The sequence below is a fragment of the Oncorhynchus masou genome, chromosome 27 (genome assembly GCF_036934945.1).
Source record: "Oncorhynchus masou masou isolate Uvic2021 chromosome 27, UVic_Omas_1.1, whole genome shotgun sequence".
Taxonomy (NCBI): domain Eukaryota; kingdom Metazoa; phylum Chordata; class Actinopteri; order Salmoniformes; family Salmonidae; genus Oncorhynchus; species Oncorhynchus masou.
This window is the reverse complement of record NC_088238.1, coordinates 20,736,210-20,763,119: the sequence shown is the minus strand read 5'-3', so window position 1 is coordinate 20,763,119 and position 26,910 is coordinate 20,736,210. Positions and strand designations below refer to the sequence as shown.

Genomic DNA, 26,910 nt, shown 5'->3' with positions numbered 1-26,910 from the left:
CCGCAGAAAACCTTTGGTAGGCCGTCATTGTAAGTAATAATTTGTTCTTAACTGACTTGCCTAGTTAAATAAAGGTTAAATAAATAGAATAAAATAAAAATTGTGGAGTAACTATAATATTGTTGATCCATCCTCAGTTTTCTCCTATCACAGCCATGGAGTACAGAGATGAGGTCGTCATTCAAATATCATGTTAAATGCTATCATTGTACACAGAGTCCATGCAACTTATGACTTTCTAAGCACATTTTTACTCCTGAACCTATTTAAGCTTGCCATAACAAAGAGGTTGAATACTTATTGACTCAAGACATTTCAGGTTTTCAGTTAAAACATAATTCCACTTCGACATCATGGGGTATTGTTTGTAGGCCAGTTACAAAATATCTATAGTTCATCCATTTTAAATTCAGGCTGTAATGCAACAGTCTCCCTCAACAAATGATATTTAAAAACAAGTTTTATTAGATATAATTACTGGGAATAAATATAGTGTCATAACACATTGTACACAGAGACATTTAGAGCAGGGAACTTTAACCTTTTCATGCCCCCCCCTAGCAACACATCTTGTCTTATCAGGTGAATGATAATGACAAGGAGAAGTAATCAACATATTAAAATGAATGGATTTGGTAGACCTGCTCTTTCCATGACAGACTGGCCAGGTGAAAGCTATGATCCCTTATTGACATGACTTTAAGGATGGATTACCCTTGAGACATGGTTTGTGTATGTTTGACATTCAGATGGTGAATGGGCAAGACAAAATATTTAAGTGCCTTTGAACGGGGTATGGTAGTAGGTGCCAGGCGCACCGGTTTGAGTGTCAAGAACTGCAACGCTGCTGGGTTTTTCATGCTCAAGAGTTTCCCGTGTATCAAGAATGGTTCACCATCCCAAGGACATCCAGCCAACTTGACACAACTGTGGGAAGCATTGGAGTCAACATCCCTATGGAACACTTGACACCTTGTCGAATCCATGACCCGACAAATTGAGGCTGTTCTGAGGGCAAAGGGGGGGGGAAACTCAATATTCGGAAGGCGTTTCTAATGTTTTGTACAAGCAGTGTAAATGCCTCCTGAGCTTAGTTCAACTGTCATAACCCATCAGAATCCAAAATACAAGCTTGTTTTACTTTAATGTTTGAAAACAAAGTATAAACACCATATAGCCTCAAAACATGGTTAAAACTATCATGTGTATATTATGGAAGGTCACTCCTTGCAACCATATGAATTTCAGTGGTTACATTTCTCCAGCCCCAGTCGTCAGCTTTTTACCAAAACGGGGAGGACGATTTGTTATCATTTCAACTGCTGATTGCTGCTTTAAAGTCCCCAGCTGAGACAACCATCACATTAAGTAAAAATGTTCCTCAAAGCAGTCATCACTGAGCGGATCAAGTAAATGAAGTGGTAACCATGGACTATAGTGGAAATGATATGAATCCCTATTGAACTAAGTATATGGCTCTACTCTGACTGCACAGATCTCAACCTTCAACGACCTTCTAGTACTTTATACTGCACATAACTTTTATCACACTACTGAGCCAAACCCTAGGATTATTCTAGGCCAAGCCATACTCTACTGTGCCAGCCTGGTTACACATCCATTGTAGTTGCTAAAACTGCTGGAAAGGACCATGTGAAAGCCAGCTCCGTACAGTTAGCACAACAGTGTGAAAAGGGTATGAGTATGCTTAGGTCCTGGAAGTCAATATCAATACCATTTCCACTGACTTCAAATGTTACTGTCAATTATAAAGCACAGACATGTTTTGCAGGAAGTCTGCCAACGTTTGGCCTTTTATTGGACAATGTAACAAAGGTAGATCAGACAACACAAATCAACAGAAACAACATCCAAAGTGACAAACGCACCAAGAGGTTTTCATAAAGTGCTGACCAAGAAAACAGACAAAGTAACTTAGACATGAAAACCACATAGAAAAGTAAAAATATGATCAATGAAAAGACTCAGATGACAAAACAAATTAAAATCTACCTCACGATAACTTCTCCCTCTGGAAAATGATTAATGGCTTTGCTCGTCCCTTAGTTGCCAGCGCCTCTACGAGTTCAAAGGGCGTGTAACAGGCATATTATCAGTAGTAATTCATTTGAGATTTGACCATGTAATAAAAAAAAACTTTAAAAAAAACTCAGTCCGAGCGCTTGTACTTTGTGCAATTCTCATTTGTAAAAAATATTAAAACCCTAGTTTCTAGTACATTCTAATGCCACTCAGCAACAGTCATTTCTAAAGGCACACGAGAATCATTCCAACAGTGCTTAATTTGACCTCTAAAATAGAAAACACCCCATCATCATCCAGTCTGTGACAAAGAAAAACAAATGTCTATATTCAATCAAACCTCCAATGAAAAGTTTATCCACACCGAGGACAAACATTCAGTCCAGTTATATTTCCTGTCAAACAGTTGGTTACAATAACCCGCTTTGCAATGAATAATTAACATTTTCAAAGTGTGCTGCCTTTGTTAGCTCTGCTTTGCACAGAAATTACCCTTTCTGAAAAGAAAATGCCAATGTTTAAAAAGTATAACTTATATGCAGAGAAAAATATGTATCAGATGGACAAAGATGGAGCCCTCTGTAGAGAACCTCAAGACCTACGAATAGATGTTAGAAAGCTTTCAAAAACACTCAAAATTCTAGAAAAAGGATAAGAAAACAAAGGGCTGTTGATGGGATGTTGGTTTACAACGTTTCCATTGAGTGTTTCGGTGTTCGGCTTAAGACTGAATTGAGCTGACCTCAGATAAAATCAGTATCATTCACTTCTCAACCCATTCAAAGACAGCATAAAAACTTACTTATTGTCAAATGCTATTGAAGCATGAGCTTTTGACAACAGGACAATTAAACGAGACAAGGTAAGTAACATTTTAAAAAATCTGACCAACTGAGAAACAAATATAAAAATGGTAGCGGTGCAAATGGCGTTTTGAAAGTTAAACACTAGCTTGTGTGTTGACAGTTGCTGCATCTATACCCGGTTGGGTATACATTTGTGTGGACATTGGTGTTCTGCTGAATCCTGGTTGGGGACTTATTCAGACAAATACCGTGATGGAAGCACTAATGTTCAGTAGGACAGTACAGTCCTTCCCCATCACATTACTATGTCCCCCAACTACGTCTCACGTCTTCTGATGCCTTCTGCCGTTCATTTCAAAATAAGGGTCCTCGCTTTTGTTCTTGAGTTGGGTCTTCTTCGTGAGAGCAGTGTTCTTTTGGGAAGGGAGGGCTTTGATGTTAGGGCTGGTATTTTGGGGGGCCGTTATGGTGGGCAGCGGTTTGAGAGAGGGGGTGATGGCAGAGGGCGCTTGCCTCCGTACTGCCCTCTGGGCAGTTGGTACCGTTCTCTGGTTGGTCTTGCCAACAGCGGTAGAGCCACTAGGGAGCCCATATAACCGCCCAGGGGTGCCGCCACGTAAAGGCACAACCACTTTGGGGATAGCCCTGGTTTGGGCCTGACTTTTGGCTGTGGTGTCTTTGCTCTTGGGGAGCGAGATGGTGGATTTGGGCAGGGCTGTGGTGGCAGTCCTGGGGGTAGGGGTTAGTGTCCTGGTGGGTTGGGCCGTTGCCGGCCTGGGTGTTTGCACAGTCACACGGGGGGTTGGACGGACCCGTCTGGCAGCATCCGGACGAAGGCGCGAGGCCGGGGAGGCGGGCCGCCTCTGAGACAGGCGGCGTTGAGTGGCGCCGGTTGGGGGTCGGCCCTCTTTCTGGAAGGGGACCCTCGATGGGGCTGTGGCGGGACGTGGCACTGTTATGGAGGTGTGGGTGGATGGAGTGGAGGAGGGTTTAGGAAATTTACAGGAGGGCTCGGGGCACACAGGGCTACGAGGCTGGGAGAGGGCGCCGCGAGGGGACGGCCTGAGCTTCAGCTTGGGGGCAGAAGGAGCCACAACTGGGGAAGAAGAGGAATGGAGCAGTGGTGCCGTCTGCTGGCTCTTGCCACTGTGAATGGAAGGGCTTGGGCCCTGCTGCGAAGACAGGGTGGGTGACACAGCAGCCACCTTCTTGGGGATTGGCAAGGGCTTCTGGGTGGGCTTCTTGGGGGAGGGAAGGGGCATCTGCAGGATCTTTTTGGGTGCTGCGGCTGCTTTCCTGGGCAGAGTAGGGGTCGAGACGGGGGTGCAGGTGGCTTTGGAGGCCGAACCAGAGGAAGACGAGGAGGAAGACGAGGGGATGAGGTTGACTGCAGCGAGAGGGTCCATGTCAGGTGGAGGGGCTGCTGCTGCAGAGCCGTGGACCAGTGGACCCTTCTGGTATGCCAGGATCTTCTGCTCCAGAGTGGTGAACTGGAGCACCCGGCCAGGGTCGTACTTGAGCAGGAAACCCCTTAGGGTGTCCCAGCCACCCCCCACACGCACCATCACATGCTTCCCATGCAGCATCTACCACAGTGAGAGAGAGGGATAAATGTGAGACATTGCAGTTCGTCTCTTTAAAGGGTTTATCATGGTTATTTTTTACTTAACTATTCCTTGAGACCCGCATCTACACTCACTCCTACTACTACTTACTACCCACTACTCACTCCTACTACCATCACTACTCACTCCTACTACCACCAACTAATATCTACAGTGCTGCCAACTACTATCTACAGCCACCATCTATTTTCCAGTTGCTGTTTGTTGGAAGTGTTAACGCTGTCCCTTGGCCAATAAGGATGTAATCCCTCCTGTAGGTCCAGTACTAATGAGATCGACTCTGCTTCCATAATGAGCTTCGGGAGTGATCTGCTGCTGTGTGGAAACGTGAAACAGACCTTTCCTCCTTCCGTTATCCTACACCGCTGCTTTTTACACTTGCCACGGTTTTTTACTTTCCAGTTATATAAGCATTTTATCAGCCTTAAATACCCAACATCGGTACTAAGCTTACTTTTCCAAAATGTCTTTGTCTCAAGTCTACAGAACTATCTTGTAGGTTGGTCTCCAGTCTACAGGACCATCTAGTCTATTTAGCAGGTTGGTCTCAAGTCTACAGGACTGCCTATATAGTAGGGTTGGTCTCAAGTCCACAGGACTGTCTATATAGTAGGGTTGGTCTCAAGTCCACAGGACTGTCTATATAGTAGGGTTGGTCTCAAGTCCACAGGACTGTCTATATAGTAGGGTTGGTCTCAAGTCCACAGGACTGTCTATATAGTAGGGTTGGTCTCAAGTCCACAGGACTATCCAGTCCATAGTATGTGAAGGTATAAATGGACCAGACAAGTACTGACCATAGAATTACGTCATGTGTAGTAATGTAATTTACACAGTGCTGACACAGCCAAATGTGCGCCAGGCACCGAGACTGAACCTTTGGATTAGTGGCCAGGTAATGAATGAGGTTAAGGTGGAGAGATGTTTCCTGGTCTCTTGGCAGAGGACAGAAAGGGTGTGTCACTAGCTACAGGTCTAATGCTCACTTAGCAGTGGAATTGACCCCAACACTGGTGTTCAATATTTGGGAGTGTTCAGTGTGTCACTATACAGTGTGTGCCGCTCACCCGGATGAAGAGGGTCTTGTCTCCCAGCCTGTAACGGCCCTCTGACAGGTATTCAATAGATACTCTCTGGGAGCAGTTACACGGAGGCTCGTCCGTCAGATGTTGCTCCTGTAACACAGAGGGAGAATTAACATGGGCCTATAGAGTCCTGGCTAAGGATGTAAGAACATGAAAGAAATGTTCTAAAACCTTGAGAAACCCTGTTTCATTAACCCATCGCCTAAGGATAAAGCAAGAGTTGCTAACAGGAAAACTCAATGAACCGATGAACTCAACTGAACCAATTTTAAGTTGCAAAGACTTGAAAGGCTATAGAACAGCATTCAGTAGCAGCCTCGGAATACTGTAGTTTAAGAGGACCGCTTTGGCAAACACACTAATCAAAGGCTAAGTGTCATGCAGCTTAGGCTGTGGACACAGGAAGCGTTCTGATGTCCGTTGATGTTGTGACTGCGCTGCATTGGTGCCACAGGCTACAGAGTCACATGACCCCAGATGGATGGAACATCACAAGGACCATAATGACTCATACAGCCTTGAGCAGCGAGGCAACTCGAGCCACTGCTACCGCCATTTTGGATCTGATGAACTGGGTCACCAACTAACTATTTTAATAGAACAAGAGATGAGACAAAAGTGGAGTCGAGTCCCTATTTAGTCAGTACAAATTTGACAATAGCAGTTTTAACTCCTGGAGTGACTAACCCCAGGCTGGTAGAGGCCCCCATGCTGGCAGCACACCGTGAAGGTTTTGACTGCAGGAGCAGGCTCTGTCGTCTTCAGCAGGGTCTCCTCCAGCTCAATCTCCTTCTCCAGTTTCACCAGCACCGGAGGCTCCACCCCATACCTATGGAGAAAAACAGATCAGTTCAGTGCTCTAAAAGGACTGGTAGGAATGGAAAAAAAGATGCCACACATTCATTTTTGCTGCATTGTCCATCTTTCTACCCCAACATACCACATTGCATCACTACAGGATCAGTGAAAGGTCAAAACAAAACGTGGTGGTCATGTTCTAGAATGATCTCATCTTACATTTGTCACAGTGCAACACCTACAGCACACATAGTGCCAGTCAAAAGTTTGGACACGCCTACACATTCAAGGGTTGTAATGTATCAAACAACACCAAGGGCAACGTAGTAATGTATTAATCAACTCCTAGGTAATTAACTCCAAGGATAATGTAGTAATGTTACAAGAGTGGTGGAGTGGAATGGAGTTGGACCCTACCTCAACTGTACAACCATGGTTCTACTCCACTGATTGCACAAGACTGAATGGGTTTTGGTTTGATTGATATACCTGTGATACCTGTCACAGTGCAACACCTACAGCACATACAGTGTCAGTCAAACGTTTGGACACACCTACACATTCAAGGGTTTTTCTTTACTTTTTTACATTGTAGAATAATAGTGAAGACATCAAAACGATAAAATAACACATGGAATCACTGTAGGCGTGTCCAAACTTTGACTGGTACTGTACATCATCTATCAACCAAGGGTAACTTACTTGGAGACGATGCGGCCGATCTCTAGCAGACACAGACACACCTGCCGGGGATCCTTGTGCAGAACTGCGAGACAGAGAAATTACATACTGTAGAGAGACGACATGGTTGTATAGTATAGCAGCAGTGTCACAAACCCATTACTTATTACGAGAAGGTGTCCACATAAAGAACTTATGTTAATTGCTCTCTATGGTGGATCCTATTATGTCATTAAGGAGGATGGCTTAAACAAAAGCCAGAAAATGGCTTGCAGTGGAGGCATCTGCTCCGTTCAGTCATTAAAGGCTTACAACTCAGCCCATGTTCCTTTGAACCGATTAAGCTAAGAAGCCATTAATCAACTCCAAGGGTAATGTTGTAATGTATCAAACACGAAGGGCAACGTAGTAATGTATTAATCAACTCCTAGGTATTTAACTCCAAGGATAATGTAGTAATGTTCCATGAGTGGTGGGATGGAATGGAGTTAGACTCTACCTCAACTGTACAACCATGGTTCTGCTCCACTGATTACACAAGACTGAATGGGTTTTGGTTTGATTGATACCTGTGGACATTCGTGCTAGAATGCTAAGCTAACTAGAGGCTGCCGAGAAAAAATAACCCAAATATGCACTTCAAAACTGTCTGGAGCGATGGCCGTTTGTGATTAGCTTCTACTTGCTGTGTCTACTGGTCAGTACAGCCTCCCCACCAACTAAAACACCTACCGAGGCCCTCCGATTCAAACAGGTACGTCTCCTCCACGCCTATGTGGCGACACCAGCCCAGGAAGTTGGCAGTGTTGTCGCGGGCGAAAAAGGACCCTGGAGAGGCATTGCACTTACATGCCACCTTCTTCATGGGAAACAACTACAGGGAAAGGCATTCAAAAAGTACAAAAAATTAACCACACATGCATTGGCATCACAGTTGACATATGACCATTCTTGGTTAGGTAATATTTTCAAATTGACAGAAAAACAAATAATTTCAGAACCAAACACCAACTCTTTTCAGATGGGAAACAGACCACCAACTCAAACTACCCTATCCTTACCACACCCCACTCCCCTACTTTTCCTTAATATCCTGTTCCCACCGCCATTCCTCTCAGCACAGCTCACCTTGCCCATATCCGAGGCCCTGCTCTGAGAGATCCTGCTCTGCAGAGCTCCAATTAGCCGACACAGCTTCACACCGTTGTTCAGCTCCGCCATGAAGCTCTCCGCTCTCACCTCCTCTCCTGTGTATCAGAGACAGAGAGGAAAATATTAGCATGAGTATTTTAGTGTGTATTGTTGGGAGTGAGGGGTGAATGACAGGGCAAGACATTTAAGGCCAAATTATTAACAAAAAAGGAAGAATTCTAGGCTGCACATCCAACAAACTTCCATTGCCAGGTTCAGAGTACAAATAATGCCACACGAACAAGACAACGACACACTTTTTGAATTATTTTCCCCCATGACCCTCATGGTCTTACCCAGCATCCCGGTGAGCCAGATGGCCAGGTCCTCCTGCATGGGTACCAGTGTGGCTTCGTGGCGCACGGCCAGCCACTGGTCATACTGGAAGACATCGGCTAAGCCCGGCCCATGGCGCAGCGTCAATGGGCTGCGTGGACTCTGCAGGGGCGTGTCAAACTTCTCCCCGAACCACATCTGCAGGGGGGGGAATATAGAAAAAACACAGAGTGACAAACTACCACCAGCTGGTGTCGTTACTATGGGAAGAGGGCAGAAAAAGGTTTTGGGGGCTGACAATTAAATCTTCCGAGCATATCGCTTACATTCATCCGTCATTCAACCCTCCCATTATATTACAAGTGGTGTCAGCCTGGCAAAGGAAATGTGTCATATTTTCAGAATGGATTCCAGCACTGTAGTGATTGTATCCAAATGCTCGTAGACTAAAGGAGCTGCACGGATCACTGGAAGTGGATTTAGACACGGCTGGCAGTGGGATAGACCGGGGGGAGAAATACAAAATCCTTCCCTCACACAGGCTACTAGAACACAGCCCCTGGCACAGACTGTGCTTTTGTCAGGGCAAGAATAACATGATTGAAGGATATAATTTTTCAAACATGTTGATATTCATCAGTATACAATTTTGACATTTGGACAAAAAACAACAGAAAAACAATCCAGCTACACTAATTAGATTGAAGTGCAAATAGACGGAGGAAAGGTTGCCTTGGAGATTGAGCAGCGTTTTGCAAGACTCTAAAATGGAAGAATAGAAATAGGATATTGTCGAGACAACCAAGTACTCTGAGACGGCCTACTAGATGTCTGCGGTGACATTCCACTCGCAGTGAGGGAAAGGAAATCAGCTGAGGGGAGGAGAATGCCTGGAGGCTGGAACAAGCCTTGTATTCTACAGTCACATCAGATCAACCTCCAATCATACACACAGCTGACAGTATATCCACTATCGCTTCCTCTCTCCCACACCCTCATTGGTATATCATGATTGAGACTTTCCCTGGGTTTAGTCTCATAGAAAGGCCTCGTTTGTTCTTTGGGAGTTTTTCCATGACCCCATTTGGAGTGACTCCCAAACTTCGGTGGGGGAAGAGAACGGGGGTGAGTCAAGTTATCACTGCTGGAGATATCAGATGTCACAGAAAACATCCCAGACTGACGAGAGTATGAGAGAGAAAGAAAATATGAGAGAGAAAGAGAACGAGAGCAAGTAGGTGTGAGATAGAAAGAGTGAGCGTAAATAGCCCTGCTCAGTAGAAAGTATTTAAAATTCTGTCTGGTTCTCAAAAAGAGATGCATTTAATTAATACAGAAATAAGAAGAAAACTCCTCCTCCCCAACCCCCTCTCCTTTACATAACTGTGTTCTAAGGATAAAGTGCCTGGCTGGTGCTCTGGGCAAGGCAACCCCACAACATATGTTGTTTTCCGTCTTACTCATACCAAATATAGCTAATTAGAGAAAAGGTGACGAGGAGGGGAGTGTTTGAGTTACATAAACATGTGGAGATTACCACCATACCATTGGGGATTACCAGTGGTGACCTCTCCAGCATCACCTGACTGGATGCAGGTTTCACAGAAATGAAAGCTTTAGTAGCCCTCACGTGGGCTTATTGTAGTTAGACATCAATTCAACTGATCCTTTATGGTAGTACTTGTGCAGTAGAATACCTACCACCTTTCCTGTGTCCAAATAAAATTGCTAAATGGTTTTGGGTACTGTGAAAACTTTAGACTCCTCCCAAGTACATGTTTAGTTTTCAGAATAAGGGTGTAGAGGTAGCCTGTGTACAGGCAAGTAGACTAATTGTGGAAACAAATACCGCCTATTCCTGGTAAATCTAGCACATAAGAGGGAGATTGTAAGAGTTTTAACCATTGGACATTAAAGCTCTCTCTTAATGGAACATAGTTAGGAAAGGGAGTTAAAAAGAGAAAATCTACATTCCTAATGAAGCCACCAAATAGCCATTCAGGATGATGTGGATCGCATATGTACACATACTAGGTCTCTTGATTGCATGTTGGTGTGATCACAACAGACACCAAGCCAATGAGTTTGAATACTTCTCAAATGCATTCTTTCACCCTTCCTTAACAGAATCACATGATTTGAGTGCGAAAAAACTAAGTTTCCACTATATTGCTTTCACTAATAATGTCACATCAGATTAGTGATGGTGAAAAAGATGTTTACAGTTACATATCGCAATATTTATTTGCGCTGTACCTGCGCCATAACTCCAGTATTTTTCATCCTATATCTTGTTCTCCATCTTTTTTTAAATAGTGAGCCAACATGTTTTCAGCACTTTTATTTCCCTGATCCACACTCATTTTCTCATGGCTCTCTATCGTCCCTCTGCAGCAGACATAGGGTGAGCAATATGTTAGGAACAGCAAAGCATAATAAAACCATAGTATCGAATCGTAATACACATTGTATCGGCACCGACGTAGCATGATAATATTGTATCGTGAGGCCCCTGGCTATTCCCAGCCCTACATCAGATCAGTGATAACGTCAAGGACGAGAGCAAGGAAGGATTCCAACAGGACCAGAGTTACACCTGCTAGTCCTTTACGCTCCTCCTAGTTGTGAAATCTTCCCATGGTTCTCGTTGACCTTTGACCTAGAGAGTAGAAACCCCCACTGCCGTAACCAAGGTCTGACTTTTAGTGAGGTCTGGACAGGGGGGAAAGATGAAGCTCATTTACTGCATTTCTATACCATTTAAAAACTACAAAATGCTATATGAAAAACAGCAAAACATAACCCTAGCCATAATCACATTCCCTTCAGTCCATCTACAAACACATAGCCTATTACCTATACAATTAGCTGCTAAACATTAACCAAGCACCGTGATTAAAAACTATAACTTAATACGTTACAGAGGGATCTGTTTGCAGCAAAAGTATTTTATTAACAAAAAGTAAACAAATGAGTTTGCTTTACAGAACTTCTATTTCAGACCATTTTCTGCAATTGTACACATTTTGCCACAGGGCGGGAATTTTTTTAAAGCACATTTTCTACAATTCTACCATGTTAATATAATATCTGAGTGAGAGTGACTAACAAAATAAATGGGTGCCCCCTGGAGGTCAGGGCCCCTGGGCATGTGCCCTGTCAGTAATTCAGCCATGATTACTACAAGTTTAGTTAGCTGGCTAAACATTTTTTACTGACTATCAGTGAGTAACATAACTGGAAAACTGCTTATGTACATCCAAGTTTCAAAATTGCACTTAGTGTATTCCACTATCCTGACTTAACAGTAAATTGAGATCCTCGACGACTGTGTGCCCCCCAAACAATAAATCAAATAGTAAAAAAATTACAAATTATTTAACAAAAAAATGTACGAGATCCAGACCTCTGTGTCCTCATATGTAGTACGGCCCTGCCCACAGGGTCTTATTGGCCTCCTCAGATATCAGACAGCCTTGAGAGCAAACAGATTACGTTGCTGGAGATAAGACCAGTAAAAACAGTAAAGCGATTGGTGTCAGTCCGCCTCCTGAATAGACTAGCTAAACCAGGAAAGTGTTAAGAGATTTTGAATGACTTGTGAGTTTTTTTTTTTTTTTTTTTTTTTTAAATCACAATTTTGCTTTGTCATTGTGTCCAAGGCATTTTGCTTACACCTGACTGCTACTCCTATCCTTTAAATATGTAAACACAGCAGGTATAGGACCACGGTACGAGAAGAGGTCTTTGGACTGGGCCTTTGAGGGAAACAGAGTTACCCCTTCTGAACAAAAAATCCCCAAAATCCTTGTATGTGCATGATAAGTCATTTTCTTACCTGTATGCCAGCCTGCACTGCCATCACTGCCATCAGAGGAGAATCACCTTTTCATCCTGAAACAGACATGAGGCTATTAAGTATAAAATATCTAGAAAACAACATTGGAACATGGGCCACAGCACTGAGGGTATCAAATCACCATTCTTATAGGAAATAGGGTTGAGAGTTTGCTGCCTCCTTGATCTTGCTTTGTGATTATATACCAATTATGACAACACATTCAAGCATTCACATTCAATACATGTGGCGCACACATCATCATGTCCTATCTACCACGTGCTAACAAAAACAACACTTCCAGAAAATCTGAAACATCTGCAGCTGACACACATGGTGAGGATGATACAGTCCACAGGGCTGAGAAACATCTGGCAGTAGCAACCATCTCTGTATATTTTGTCATTGTAACTTAGCTCACGTAATAGTAGTGCTTCTCTCTCTCTAGGTAAGAACACTGTTCAAACACATTCAGCTAAAGGGCTGTTTAGCATGTAGTCTGGAAAGTTCAAGAATGGGACAACACTGATTCAGCATCAGCCCATGCTATCAATTACACCTTCCAGCCTTAACAGCTTCTACCCCCAAGCCATAGAACTGCTGAACAATTAATCAAATGGCCACCGGACTATTTACATTGACCCCCCCTCAATTTGTTTTGTACACTGCTGCTACTCGCTGTTTATTATCTATGCATAGTCACTTCACCCCTACCTACATGTACAAATTACCTCAACTAACCTGTACTCCCGCACACTGACTAGGTATCCCCTATATATAGCCTCGATAGTGTTACTTTTAACTGTAGTTTATTTGGTAAATATTTTCTTAACTCTTCTTGAACTGCACTGTTTGTTAAGGGCTTGTAAGTAAGCATTTCACGGGAAGGTCTACACTTGTTGTATTTGGCGCATGTGACAAATAAAGTTTGATTTGATTGAAAAGGACATGAGTCAAGGACCATGTGCCAAGTAAATTACATGATATAGGTGAGTGACAAACTAATGAAACTATCTAGATTAGCTGTAAAGCGCTGTGTTTTACCTTAAGAGATTATGACTCAAATATTGACATGTTTTTTTATGACTAAGCACACATACAGACATCTCTCAAGGTATTGGAGTGGCCATCACAAAGCCCTGACCTCAATTCTATAGACAATTTCTGGGCAAAACTGAAAGTGCGTGAGAGAAAGGAAGCCTACACACCTGACTCAGTTACACCAGCTCTGTCAGGAGGAATGGGCCAGAATTCACCCAACTTATTGTGGGAAGCTTGTGGAAGGCTATCCGAAACATTTGACCCATGTTGAACAATTTAAAAGGCAATGCTACCAAATACTAATTGAGTGTAGAGGTCGACCGACTATGATTTTTCAACGCCGATACTGAATATTGGAGGACCAAAAAAGCAGATACGGATTAATCTACCAATGTTTATTTATTTATTTGTAATAATGACAATTAAAATAAGTGTTCAGTATTGTTGTAGCTCAATAAAATCAATTTAGCCTCAAGTAAAAAATGAAACGTTCAATTTGGTTTAAATAATGCAAAAACAAAGTGTTGGAGAAGAAAGTAAAAGTGCAATATGTGCTATGTAAGAAAGCTAACGTTTAAGTTCCTTGCTCAGAACATGAGAACATATAAAAGCTGGTGGTTCCTTTTAACATGAGTCTTCAATATTCCCAGGTAAGAACTTTTAGGTTGTAGTCATTACAGAAATTTCCCTCTATACCATTTGTATTTCATTAACCTTTCACTATTGAATGTTCTTATAGGCACTTTAGTGATGTTGCCAGTGTAACAATATAGCTTCCATCCCTCTCCTCGCTCCTCCCTGGGCTCGAACCAGCAACACAACAGCCACCATCAAAGCAACGTTACCCATGCAGAGCAAGGGGAACAACTACTAGAAGGCTCAGAGCGAGTGACATTTGAAACGCTATTAGCGCGTGCTAACTAGCTAGCCATTTCACTTCGGTTACACCAGCCTCATCTCGGGAGTTGATAGGCTTGAAGTCAAACAGCGCAATGCTTGACGCACAACGAAGAGCTGCTGGCAAATCGCACAAAATGCTATTTGAATGAATGTTTACGCGCCTGCTTCTGCCTACCACTGCTCAGTCAGATACTTAGATACTTGTATGCTCAGTCAGATTATATGCAACGCAGGACACACTAGATAATATCTAGTAATATCATCAACCATGTGTAGTTAACTAGTGATTATGATTGATTGTTTTTTATAAGATAAGTTTAATGCCAGCTAACAACTTACCATGGGTTACTGCATTCGCGTAACATGCAGTCTCCTTGTAGAGTGCAATGAGAGAGAGGCAGGTCGTTATTGCGTTGGACTAGTTAACTGTATGCCTAGTCAGTTAAGAACACATTCTTATTTTCAATGATGGACTAGGAACGGGGGTCAACTGCATTGTTCAGGGGCAGAACGACAGATTTTCACCTTGTCAGCTCGGGGGATTCAAACTTGCAACCTTACAGTTAACTAGTCCAACGCAATAACGACCTGCCTCTCTCTCATTGCACTCTACAAGGAGACTGCATGTTACGCGAATGCAGTAACCCATGGTAAGTTGTTAGCTGGCATTAAACTTATCTTATAAAAAACAATCAATCATAATCACTAGTTAACTACACATGGTTGATGATATTACTAGATATTATCTAGTGTGTCCTGCGTTGCATATAATCTGACTGAGCATACAAGTATCTAAGTATATCTATCTATCTATCTATATATATAAAAATACATATATATAAAATACAAAAAATATATTTTTTTTAAATCAGCAAATCGGCAAAAAAAAAAAACGATTTCCAATTGTTATGAAAACTCGAAATTGGCCCTAATTAATCGGCCATTCCGATTAATCGGTCAACCTCTAATTGAGTGTATGTAAACTTCTGACCCACTGGGAATGTGATGAAAGAAATAAAAGCTGAAATAAATAATTCTCTATTATTCTGACATTCCACATTCTTAAAATAAAGTGGTGATCCTAACTGACCTAAGACATGGAATTTTTACTAGGATTGAATGTCAGGCATTGTAAAAAAAACTGAGTTTAAATGTATTTGGCTAAGGTATATATAACACACACAACTATATATAATTCAGAATGTAAAGCTCTCCCTCTTCCTCCCAGGATGTAGGGGATTACCCAGACCCATCCCCTTGGCCCAAAGGATGTGTGTGTGTGAGAGGGAGAGCGAGAGACAATAATGAGCTATACTAGCCTCTGACACTTTAGTCAACAAGAAAACACAGCTCCCCCCCCCCCCCCAACACATACACACCCCATAATTGCTCCCTTTCTCCCTCAGCAATCCACCCAAATCCCCTTCCCAGTCTGTTCTATAGGATAGAGACTGAGAATGTAAACTTCTTTACTGGGCTGAGCTCGTGCACTTAACACAAATGTCACCATAGACCCAAGGGGCAGGCAGCACAAACTAGAACCCTAGCACTATGATCGCATTTCAATGTCATAGTTAGGGTTGCAGAACTTTCAATAAATTCCCTGGTTTCCCCCGAAATCCCAGATGGGGGATTCGCCAAGTCCGGAGGGAAGAAGCAGAAAATCCAGAATCCTCCACCAGGATATCTGGAAAACCAGGGAATTTATTGAAAGTTTTGCAACCCTAATCATAGATCCACATTTCAGCTCCTTAATACGCTGTTGTCATTTCAGGGACAGCTCTTTACGTGCACAAAAAAAAGTGCATTCAGTTACTCTGACACAGCGTGAGAGAAATCAATCCATGTCTCATCTGTGATGCGTTGCTCTTGGAAGAGAAAAGGATGACAGCAGTGCAGACAAGCAGAATTACCTTAGGACAGGAGGAAGACAGTAGTCATGTACGAAAAGAGCTGTGTAGAACCCCCAGAAAGTCGGAAAAACCCGTCTCCACCCTGCTTCTGACCGGAAAACAGAAAGCGCAACACAAACCACGCAGGCTCCTACTGGCTGGTTCCAGACTTCAGAGTGTGTAATGTCGACAGCCAGAGAGAGAATGACAGAGGGAGGAGAGAATGGAGGGAGGAGGGAGAACATTCACTAATGAAGTGGCTCTGCTCAGCGCTGCAGAGGGCCCCCACTCCTGCCACAGCCAGTCCTCCTCTCACAAAGCACCCATTGTTACACACCACACCCCCCTCCAGCCACCCCACACGTTCATCATCCCAACTCTGCAGCCTGCCCTGGGAGCTCCCTGCGAGGAGCGAGTGGAAATGGGGGGCTAGGGGGCAGGGGAACCAGCCACTTCCTCATCCCATCCTCCTTCCCCAAGCCCCACTCCAAAAAACATGATCGCAAGGGGAAAGTTTGGTGTGGGGAAGACTGAAGAGGAAAGGGCAAGGGCCAGGGTTCAAATTGCACATTGTAACTGTCCCAAAGTTGGCATTGTCTAATGCTTATGCGGGTGCCCAGGCCAGTGCATATGTTCTGATTTGTTAAAAGTTGACAAGCACTGCCATAGTTGGAACCCTGGCAAGACTTGCTCCTGGAGCAGATCAGTAGGTCTAAACTACTGGACAGTAGACAAACAAAGAGGGGGAGAAAGAGAGAATGGGGTGACTTTTAATTTGAGTAGGGAGGCGTATGGGGCTGACAGCAGAGGACAAAGGGAGCACTAGTCTCTAGAATGTGCTGCATCTGGGGCCCCAATGCGCGAGCTGAGAGAATGCCTCCCCGTGGGGACCAAAAGGGCAGCATGCGCGTCCACACCACCACCAAAAGTCAATGCGAGGGAGGGAGCGAGAAATGAAAAGAGCCGTTCAAAAACAGAATGTGTTTCATGCTGCTGGGTTGGCTGAAGTAAATGTGCGAGTGTCTGAGGAAAGGGCAAGGCTCGACACTTGACAAGGGCCGCTGCCTCGCACATTCGACAGTGGTTGCTGAAACACTTGAACAATGCCTGTTCGCTCTTGGCAGCCCTGTTCAATCAAAACTGGTCTTCCAACAATGACCTTTGGGTCCAGCATGCATGTTTGAATGAATATGCATTTGAGCTAGTTTTTGCTTCATAATGTAAACCTTGTTAGGTACATACTATACATTGGCACATTGTTGGGTAATTTAGATGTCTTTATCTTCTTTGGAAAAGGACCAGTAAGTAAGCATTTCACTGTTCGTCGAAGACGCATGTGAAATAACATTTTATTTGATGTTGATTCATGTGTTTTGCTTCTGATAGAACCGGGATGTAAAATTACAAATCAAAAACCTGACAGCTCTTAAAATGATTTGAAATGGTGGGTCTCCCTTTGTGAGTGAGTAAATGGGAAGGTTTAATGAAGTAGAGGGACATGAGCCAAGACTCTCTGTAGTCCTGAAGATAAACATACACAGATGGATGAGGGATCAGTAATCATTTAAGAGGATCAGGGGCTATTCCAGACATGGACGATCCACCCTCACCGATCACAATACTACAGACAGCACGTGGCACATGGATGGAGCTGCAGTCGGAGTACATCATGTGTTTGATGTGCATTCACAGTGGATTGTAAAGTGTGTGCGAATTAGTGGGGTGATTTGCGTATTTACCAATAGCATGGAGCAGCTGCACAAGTCTAACGTAAGAGTGTAAAGGGGATTTAAGCCAGCACATGGGGCCATAACCTTTTTATTTTAACCCTGCTCTCCTGCCAAACGGGGTCTGCTCCACTCTCCCCAGAGACTACCAACTTCTCATTCATTTAACTTCTCCTGCTGAGCCCTTTGTGTCTCAACTTAATTGGCCTGTCAGTTGAAGATTTCATTCGGTGCCTCTCCATCAGAAATGGACCTTGTATCCATTATGGGAGTAGGTGCATTCAGGCAGGATTAGGCCTAAGTGTAGCGTACATCATTTAGGCTCAAACCCATGTCCTTCAAGAAGAGTTGTCCTGAAGATGACGGGTCGCCAGGAAAGCCCCTCATCGGCTTTTAGGTGTGAACTGAGGAGACACCTGCCAATCCCACTTCATCCTGGTTTGATTAGTCCATTACTACAGCATGCACTTTGAGGCTGCTGGGAAGTTTGTCTTTTCAAAAAAAAAAAAAATTGAGACAGTCGCACTTCTGGTAGGGAGTAAAAATGTGTGGATTTATTGAAGTCCGAAATTGAGGCAACCAAATTAAAAAGTTGTCAAAGGGAGCCAGCATTGAGTTAGATCTCCTATAGGGTGATTGTGCCCGTTAAGCTGCAGAAGGACTGGCAGCTTGCCCATTCATCGGGGGGAGTTCGCTCGCTGATTAACATAGGCTAGCTGAATAGCAAGTCAACGCAGATGACATCATCCCTTCAGAAAACAATATCCCAACTGAAGTAGCTAAGAATGTCCCGAAGACCGCCAAGAGCACTGATCTAGCCTGACAGTTTCATAAATGTTGACATTTGCTTTAAATACATTTTCCAGAATGAATAGGGCTCCATGGCCACACTGACAAAGTCCCCATCAGGAAGGCCTTCTTTGATTGCCGAGGAGAGGGTTGGGATCTGATCATTGCAGTGATGACAACAACTGCAGAAGCTGCTGTAGTCATAAATGGGTCAGTTGTAAGGACAAGGCAGTTAATGACCTCATCTGAAACTGTGACTGGATGATGTCAACAGAATAAAAAAAAGGGGTTTGACTTAAAGAGGGTGTTGAGGAAATGTGTGTGTATTAGGGTATGCTGAAAAGCTCTTATGACAGGAACATACATCTTTTTTTGGTTCTTAAAAGGTATACAAGACTAGTTGTACCTTTCAAATTGTACGACTTGTGTTCTCCATTGTGCTAAAACTCAAAAAAGAAAATCGTAAAAAAGGAAATTGGAACACAATGCAAAACCAAATATGGGCCTAACACGTGTAGGCTAATTTGTAACCGGCTTTATCAAAGTGGTCAGATAAGCTGCTAGACATCCGAGGCCCTGAAGAAGACCCTCACAGATGGTCAGGTAAGGAGGGTTACTTGCCCGTATGATAATCCCAGGGGTAGAGGGGAGTGGGACTGGGTAAACCTTTCACCTTAACATGAAAAAAGCTCAGCCCTCAGTAAAAACAAAAGCTACCATAGACCCTGTTTTCATTAACTAATGACCTCCAAACACCCTTTCAGCATCCTCTTCTCATCCTATTCATTGATTTGAAACTGGACTCATCAACTGTCGTAGAGGAGTCCAAAGACCTCTAGAATTAAACTGTATATATTCACAGGACGCCTAAAAGAAACTCCTCTCACTCTGTCAATTAATCAATGTTCATTGATTCAGGTCAGCGAGGTAATTTCAGTAAGGCCCTACCTATAGAAGTAAGTCCACTCTTGTAATAGAAGACTCCAGGAAAATACGACACTCAAATCATGTCTGTTTTTATATCAGAAGAACTGAGAAATGTAATATTGAATGAGGTCATTAGCCATGAGGGTTCGGCAGGTAGAGTGTGAGACAATGGAGACGTTAGCTGTTAGCCAGACAGGCTACAGCCCAGCTGAAACCTGGCCAAAGGAGAAGACATTTAAGCCAACAGAGAAACATTTGTGCTGGGGAGACTATGAAATATTCAAATCCTTGGTGAATGCATCCTTTGAATGTGTACTTTGAAAACCAGTAGCCTAGCATGCTATATGTTTGGCAGAAAGAGAAGAACTTCTGCAGAACAAAGTGAGCTTAAATGACTGCCCTAAGGCAACACGCCAAAGTTACCACACCAACCAACCTATCCTGGAAATGAAAAAATTAAATTATCATGAATATATGCATCACTGTGGGCACACTGCCTGCCCTCCAGGACATCTACAGCACCCGGTGCCACATGAAGGCCAAGAAAATCATCAAGGACCTCAGCCACCAGAGTCACGGCCTGTTCAACACGCTACCATCTACAAGACGGAAAGTACTGGTGCACTGAATCTGGGACCGAGAAAATGAAAAACAGCTTCCAACTCCAGGCCATCAGACTTTTAAATAGCCATCACTAGCTGGCCTCCGCCCAATACCCTGCCTTGAACCTTAGTCACTTACTAGCCAGCTGCCCTATGTACATAGTTATTGAACACTGGTCACTTTAATAATGTTTACATACCATTTTACCCACTTCATACAGTTGAAGTCGGAGGTTTACATACACTTAGGTTGGAGTCATTAAAATTCATTTTTCAACCACTTCACAAATTTCTTGTTAACAAACTATAGTTTTGGCAAGTCGGTTAGGACATCTACTCTGTGCATGACGCGTACATTTTCCAACAATTGTTTACAGACAAATTATTTCACTTAATCACCATTCCAGTGGGTCAGAAGGTCATATACACAAAGCTGACCAGAAAATGTCACCATGGCTTCAGACGCTTCTGATAGGCTAATTTACATAATTTGAGTCAATTGGGTGTGTACCTGTGGATGTATTTCAAGGCCTACCTTCAAACTCAGTGCCTCTTTGCTTGACATCTTGGGAACATCAAAAGAAAATCAGCCAAGGCCTCAAAATAATTGTAGACCTCCACAAGTATGGTTCATCCTTGGGAGAAATGTCCAAATGCCTGAAGGTACCACGTTCATCTGTACAAACAATAGTACGCAAGTATAAACACCATGAGACCATGCAGACGTCATACCGCTCAGGAAGGAGACGTATGAAAAGTGTAAATCAATCCCAGAACAGCAGCAAAGGACCTTGTGAAGATGCTGGAGGAAACAGGTACAAAAGTATCTATATCCACAGTAAAACGAGTCCTATGTTGACATAACCTGAAAGGCCGCTCAGAAAGGAACAAGCCACTGCTCCAAAACCGCCATAAAAAAGCCAGACTACGGTTTGCAACAGCACATGGGGACAAAGATCGTACTTTTTGGAAAAATGTCCTCTGGTCTGATGAAACAAAAATAGAACTGTTTGGCCATAATGACCATCATTATGTTTGGATGAAACAGGGGGATGCTTGCAAGCTGAAGAACACCATCCCAACCGTGAAGCACGGGGGTGGAAGCATCATGTTGTGGGGGTGCTTTGCTGCAGGAGGGACTGGTGTACTTCACAAAATAGATGGCATCGTGAGGATGGAAAATGATGTGGATATATTGAAGCAACATCAAGACATCAGTCAGGAAGTTAAAGGTTGGTCGCAAATATGTCTTCCAAATGGACAATAACCCCCCCAAGCATATTTCCAAAGTTGTGGAAAAATGGCTTAAGAACAAAGTCATGGTATTGGAATGGCCATCACAAAGCCCTGACCTCAATCCTATAGAAAGTTTGTGGGCAGAACTGAAAAAGCGTGTGCGAGCAAGGACGCCAACAAACCTGACTCAGGTACACCAGCTCTGTCAGGAGGAATGGGCCAAAATTCACCCAACTTATTGTGGGAAGCTTGTGGAAGGCTACCCAAAACATTTGACCCAAGTTAAACAATTTAAAAGGCAATGCTACCAAATACTAATTGAGTGCATGTAAACTTCTGACCCACTGGGAATGTGATGAAAGAAATAAAAGCTGAAAGAAATAATTCTCTACTATTATTCAGACATTCCACATTCTTAAAATAAAGTGGTGATCCTAACGGACCTAAAACAGGGAATTTTTACTAGGATTAAATGTCAGGAACTGTGAAAAACTGAGTTTAAATGTATTTGGCTAAGGTGTATGTAAACTTCCAACTTGAACTGTATGTATATACTCTATTGTAGTCGAGGCTCATCCTATAAGTAACTTTCCTGTAACACATTTTCTATTCATATACTGTCCAAAGAGTATACCAAACATTAGTAACACCTTCCTATTATTGAGTTGCGCCCCCCACCCAAAGGACACAACTGTGGGAAGTATTGGAGTCAACGTCGGCCAGCATCCCCGTGGAACGCTTTCAACACCTTGTAGAGTCCATGCCCAGACAAATTGAGGCTGTTCTGGGGGCAAAAGGGGTGGTGCAACTCAATATTAATGTTTGGTATACTCAGTGCATATATTCCAGACTGAAATTGCACGTACTGATATTTCTTAATTGATGTGTGTATTGTTAGGTATTATTGCACCTTTGGAGCTAGAAACATCAGCATTTTGCTGCACCTGCAAAATGTGTATGTGACCAATACAATTTGATTGTATTTCTTCTCAGTCACTACTCCCTCTCCTGTAACCATTCCTCTGCCACTCTCCCACTGGTCCCAGTCTGGCCATTAGTCAACAGTACCCTAAATAAATGAGGGGAAAACCAAGAGGTCTTCATGATCTCCATTGCATCCAGGGGAGATAGCAGCACATATGGGCTCACGTGGGGGTTTAACCCATTAAGCTGTTCATATCTTATCTGTGGCAGTGTTTTTTGGTTTGGCCTCCTTCTGGAGACTCCACTTCCCCAAAATGTGAGGCATAATGCCAGAGATCAGCCAGATGGTGATTACGGGGTAGAGGGGCAGAATCAGGGCTGTTTTGGGGGTGCACTCCTCACGCATGCATGCGTCTCGATCCAGTCCAGATCTCAAGTATGACCCTATGCCTAATTTTTATTATTTCTGCACAAATGCTACCACAAGATGGTAAATACAGTTGCCTGACAAAAATAGCACAAAGGGAAAAAATAACCATCTTTGTGTGGTAGGCCTACATATGAGAAATACCTATGAAAAAGATTTTTCACATTACAGCTCAATTCAGATACAGAAATGTGTATGTCAAAAAAAAATCAATAAGCAGGTCTACTTGAGTTTCAAAAACAGGTATAGTATTTTGGATCCCTTTGCTGCTGGTGAAATGGTCTTCCTCTGGGGTAGCAGCACACACTTAAGCGAAGGGAAGCACCTGCACAACCTTGCTATTACGGTATTCCTCTAGCAGAAAACCAGGAACAGGAGATTTAAATGGACATAAAAATCAGTCTGTAGTCAAACATGTTCTATCCATCTCAAGTTGTAACGGTAGGCTACATAGCCAGAAAAATGTATTTTATGGTATAGCCTAACATTATGTAGCCTGAAAGTAACCCTTGATTTTATGGCTATCTCCTTTCCAGAGAAAGGGTGGATGGTTGCCAGAAGATACGGACCCAGGGCTCGAAGCCTTGGGTCTGGACACCACCCTCTGCAACTGGATCCTGGACTTCCTACCGGGTAGACCACAGGCTGTGAGGATTGGCAACACCTCCACCCTGACTCTTAACACAGAGCCCCCCCAGGGGTGTGTCCTCAGTCCTCTGCTGTACTCCCTCTTCACCCACAACTGCATGGTTGCACAACACCAACGCCATCAAGTTTGCTGACGACACCACGGTTATAGGCCTGATAAGCAACAACGAGTCAGCCAATAGGGAGGAGGTAAGTGAACTGGCATTGTGCCGTCATAACAACAACCCCCTCAATGTCAGCAAAACAAAGGAGTTGATTGTGGACTTCAGGACACAAAGGGGGGGAACATGCCTCGATCCACATCAACAGGACTGCAGTAGAGAGAGTCCTGAGTTAAGTTCCTTGGCGTGCACATCACTGAGGACTTGTCATGGACCAACACCACCATTACCCTTCTTAAGAGGGCACAACAGCATCTCTACTTCCTAAAGGTGTCCACATGCTTCCCAGCTGAAACAGTTCAGTAGAATTTGCGCATATATTATGTTGAAATTGTGGCATTTTTTCCCTGTTTTGTACTTCGGTGAGTGTTTTTTCAGCAGTTCGGGCACACATTTTTTTTCTGGAGGTAAGCCAAAGTTCTGACCCGAAGTCTACATCCCTTCGTCAGTGATTTGTTAACAGTAGGGACTCTTCAATAAAGTATTTTTTTGTCATTCAATGAGAGACGACTTGTTTTCATGCACATTTTATCTGTTGAAAAATACTGACGAACACAATGTTACATCGAACTGAAGCATGCCGATGAACACGAGGATACATCGAGCAGATAGAAATACTGCTGAAAACTGCCCTTTTCATTCTCGTGCTAGCTACCATTAGTCACAGCAGCCATTTTTAAATGACAGTGTCAGCCTATCAGATCCTTTGTTGTTCAACATCATGTGCCATTTCATAATGGCTGCAGTGGCTACTGGTAGCTAGCATGAGCACAAAATGGGAAGTTTTCTGGGAACACAAGTAGTATTTTAATCTTATTGATGGAGTATGTGGATAAAGGTCAAATTTGGAGTACAGTGGCATATCCCATTCCTGCAGTGAGGTACGTTTTCCAACTCACATCTCACGCCGGCTCAACTGTGTCAATGTAGCCAGGACATAAAATGTATCAAATAGTCACACACTATATACAAGCTCCCAGTAATATATTGGGTAAACCACCAACGTTTCAGCATCACTGTGCCTTCTTCAGGGTAATGAATGTAGCCAGGACAAACATATAACATAGCATTTCTATTAATAAAAACAGTGGTCACAAGCTAGTCGATTGTGATCTTTAAGGCATTCCTAGTCAATCGCCAAACATTTCTGTAGAAAAGCTAACGTTAAAGGCACACTGGCTTGCGATGCTTTTTATTCTTCCGCCGAGTTGCACTGTTGGCGGTAGGTGCACAGGGTCGGTGTTTCTATTTTCAACCATTTCATTTGTCTGAAAAGACTAACTCTGCCTATCCTGCGGACCAGGAGATCTGTGACTACATCGAGTGAGCAGAATGTGCTGACCAATTCGATGGATCAATTCACTGTGCCTACTACAGCTTCCATGACACTGGGCACAAAATAAGTTTGATACTAGCCTACGTGAGACTTCATAACTTTTAAACCCATGACCAGAGAGAGAGACTGTCAAAGAATAAAGCAAAGATCTGCTGTTTATATGAGTTTTATTCAACACTATTACAAAAAGCACTCTCCTTCCACTCACACTGCAGCTGCAATGAATGAGTAGTCAAGTGTACGATAACCCTGCATTTTTATTATTATTAGTAGCTCGTTGTGTCTATTTGAATATCGAGTATTTCACTTTCTCTGGTCATAGGAACAATTTGTGCCTGAGGCAGATGTGGTGCGACTCGAGTTTTTCCATCAGGTGGAAGCCTGTCCCCTCTCTCTGATCAGTCTCACTGGAGGAAGGAGAGAGCAGGGACTGTGAGCAGTGCACCCCTCTGCTGTTCTCACCCTACCCCTGCTGTGACTAATGCTGTCTTTGAAACAACTGGGAACTCGGAAAACTCTTGTCTTTTGTGTGTTCAAGACAACTGGGAATTCTGAAAAAAAAAACAGATCCCACTTGGGGAAATCATTTTTGAACGGCCATCCAACTCGGAAACTCAGACATCTTTACAGCGCTCCGACTTTCCGACCTGAAGTTCACTGACTTCATGATTTGACCTTTGAGGCCAGACTTTTATGGGAGGAGCGCACAATTTATTTTCTAGCCACCATAGCCTGAAAATGACAGCTATGTTCTAAGTCCTCCTATGGACTGGCGCTTATGACAAACACCGGTACTAAACCAAAGATAATCTGTTTTAAGGAATAGATTTTGTGACTTCTTGATTTATTTTATTTAACTAGGCATGTCAGTTAAGAACAAATTCTTATTTACAACAAGGGCTTACCCAGGTCAAACCCTAACCCGGTCGACGCCCTAAGGGACCAATTACTATAAACTTTAATACTAACATCACCAATCTGAGATAAAAAGGATGGGTATTTCCTGTAATTCCTGCAACAATTTTTTTTTTGTCTTATGTTGTAACACATTATGTCCACCATGAGTAAATTTGAGTAATATAACATAATTCAACGTCAAAGTAATTCAAGACTAATATATTATCATACTACTTTAACCATGGAGTTTAAAAATGCCCGTAAACGCAATTTAACCAGGCACTCTAGACTAGAGCGTCCATAGGGTGTGTGCAGCAGGATGAATGCTTGACTACCATACTTAATGTAACCACGATTGTGTTCCGACCTCAGTGCAGCTCAGTGTACACAAGGGTAAAAGGTAGTGTCGGTATCTTCTGGCAAGGTGGATGGTTGTGCAAGGCCAAGCATTTCTGTTCCTTGCAGTTTGTATCCATGGCAACATTTTCAAACACGCAGTCATTAGTAGGGCGTCTATAACCTGTGTGACATGATGATGCTCATTATGCAGGTTCATACATGGACACGTCGGCAAATTGAGTTTTCGACTTCGCTCATTTCGAAATTTGTGTTTTAAAATCCTTTACCAGAGTTTTTCCAGAGGTGTACGCCTAATTGTACATTAAATGTAAAACAAGTTCAGTAATCTAAGCAGGCTACCATATTACACGCCTTTCATTAAAACCATGAGACAAAATCTAGTCTATTGTGTAGACTATAATAGGGTTTACGAATTTAGCAACTACATGAAATAGTCTTCCACTCGAGAGAAGAGATCAGCCACGGGGCACTTGTTGCTTCCTCGTGGGCTGAAAGAGGAAAGGACAGATTCGTTCACGCCACGGAAACAATTGTCTAGTGTTAACTCACCAGCTGTATATACATTACCTGTTCCGTCGCTTGTATAGTTTTCTTTGAAAGTTCCCAAAAGGTTGAGTTCTCTGTCATTAGTTGTCAGTTTACCCTCTCTCCAAACGTGCATGCACTGTTCGAAACAACCAACCAGAGCACAGCCGAAGCT

General features: G+C 43.2%; 1 protein-coding gene across 2 annotated transcripts; it reads right to left on the bottom strand.

Moving 5' to 3' along the window:
• Positions 1-1,763: 1,763 nt before the first annotated feature.
• LOC135515760 (GAS2-like protein 3) lies at positions 1,764-26,910 on the bottom strand. 2 transcript variants are annotated; one of them, XM_064939472.1, is made up of 9 exons: positions 16,198-16,817; positions 12,344-12,399; positions 8,526-8,703; positions 8,167-8,285; positions 7,771-7,912; positions 7,060-7,123; positions 6,247-6,388; positions 5,542-5,649; positions 1,764-4,435 (listed from the first exon to the last, which is right to left on the bottom strand). In XM_064939472.1, exons 2-9 carry the CDS (start codon positions 12,374-12,376, stop codon positions 3,173-3,175), a joined length of 2,049 nt encoding a protein of 682 aa, XP_064795544.1. In that variant the 5' UTR covers positions 12,377-12,399; positions 16,198-16,817; the 3' UTR covers positions 1,764-3,172. The 2 variants fall into 2 exon arrangements, with proteins under 2 accessions (XP_064795544.1, XP_064795543.1); XM_064939471.1 differs by lacking the exon at positions 16,198-16,817 and adding an exon at positions 26,778-26,910 and having other exon boundaries at positions 1,765-4,435.

Coding starts and splice junctions, on each gene's coding strand:
- LOC135515760 (XM_064939471.1), bottom strand. CDS start 12,376: ATGGCAGTGATGGCAGTGCAGGCTGGCATACAG. Junction 8,704..12,343: donor CAGTGCAGGCTGGCATACAG/GTAAGAAAATGA, acceptor CCCCCCCTGCAG/ATGTGGTTCGGGGAGAAGTT. Junction 6,389..7,059: donor ATCGGCCGCATCGTCTCCAA/GTAAGTTACCCT, acceptor TTTTCTCCATAG/GTATGGGGTGGAGCCTCCGG.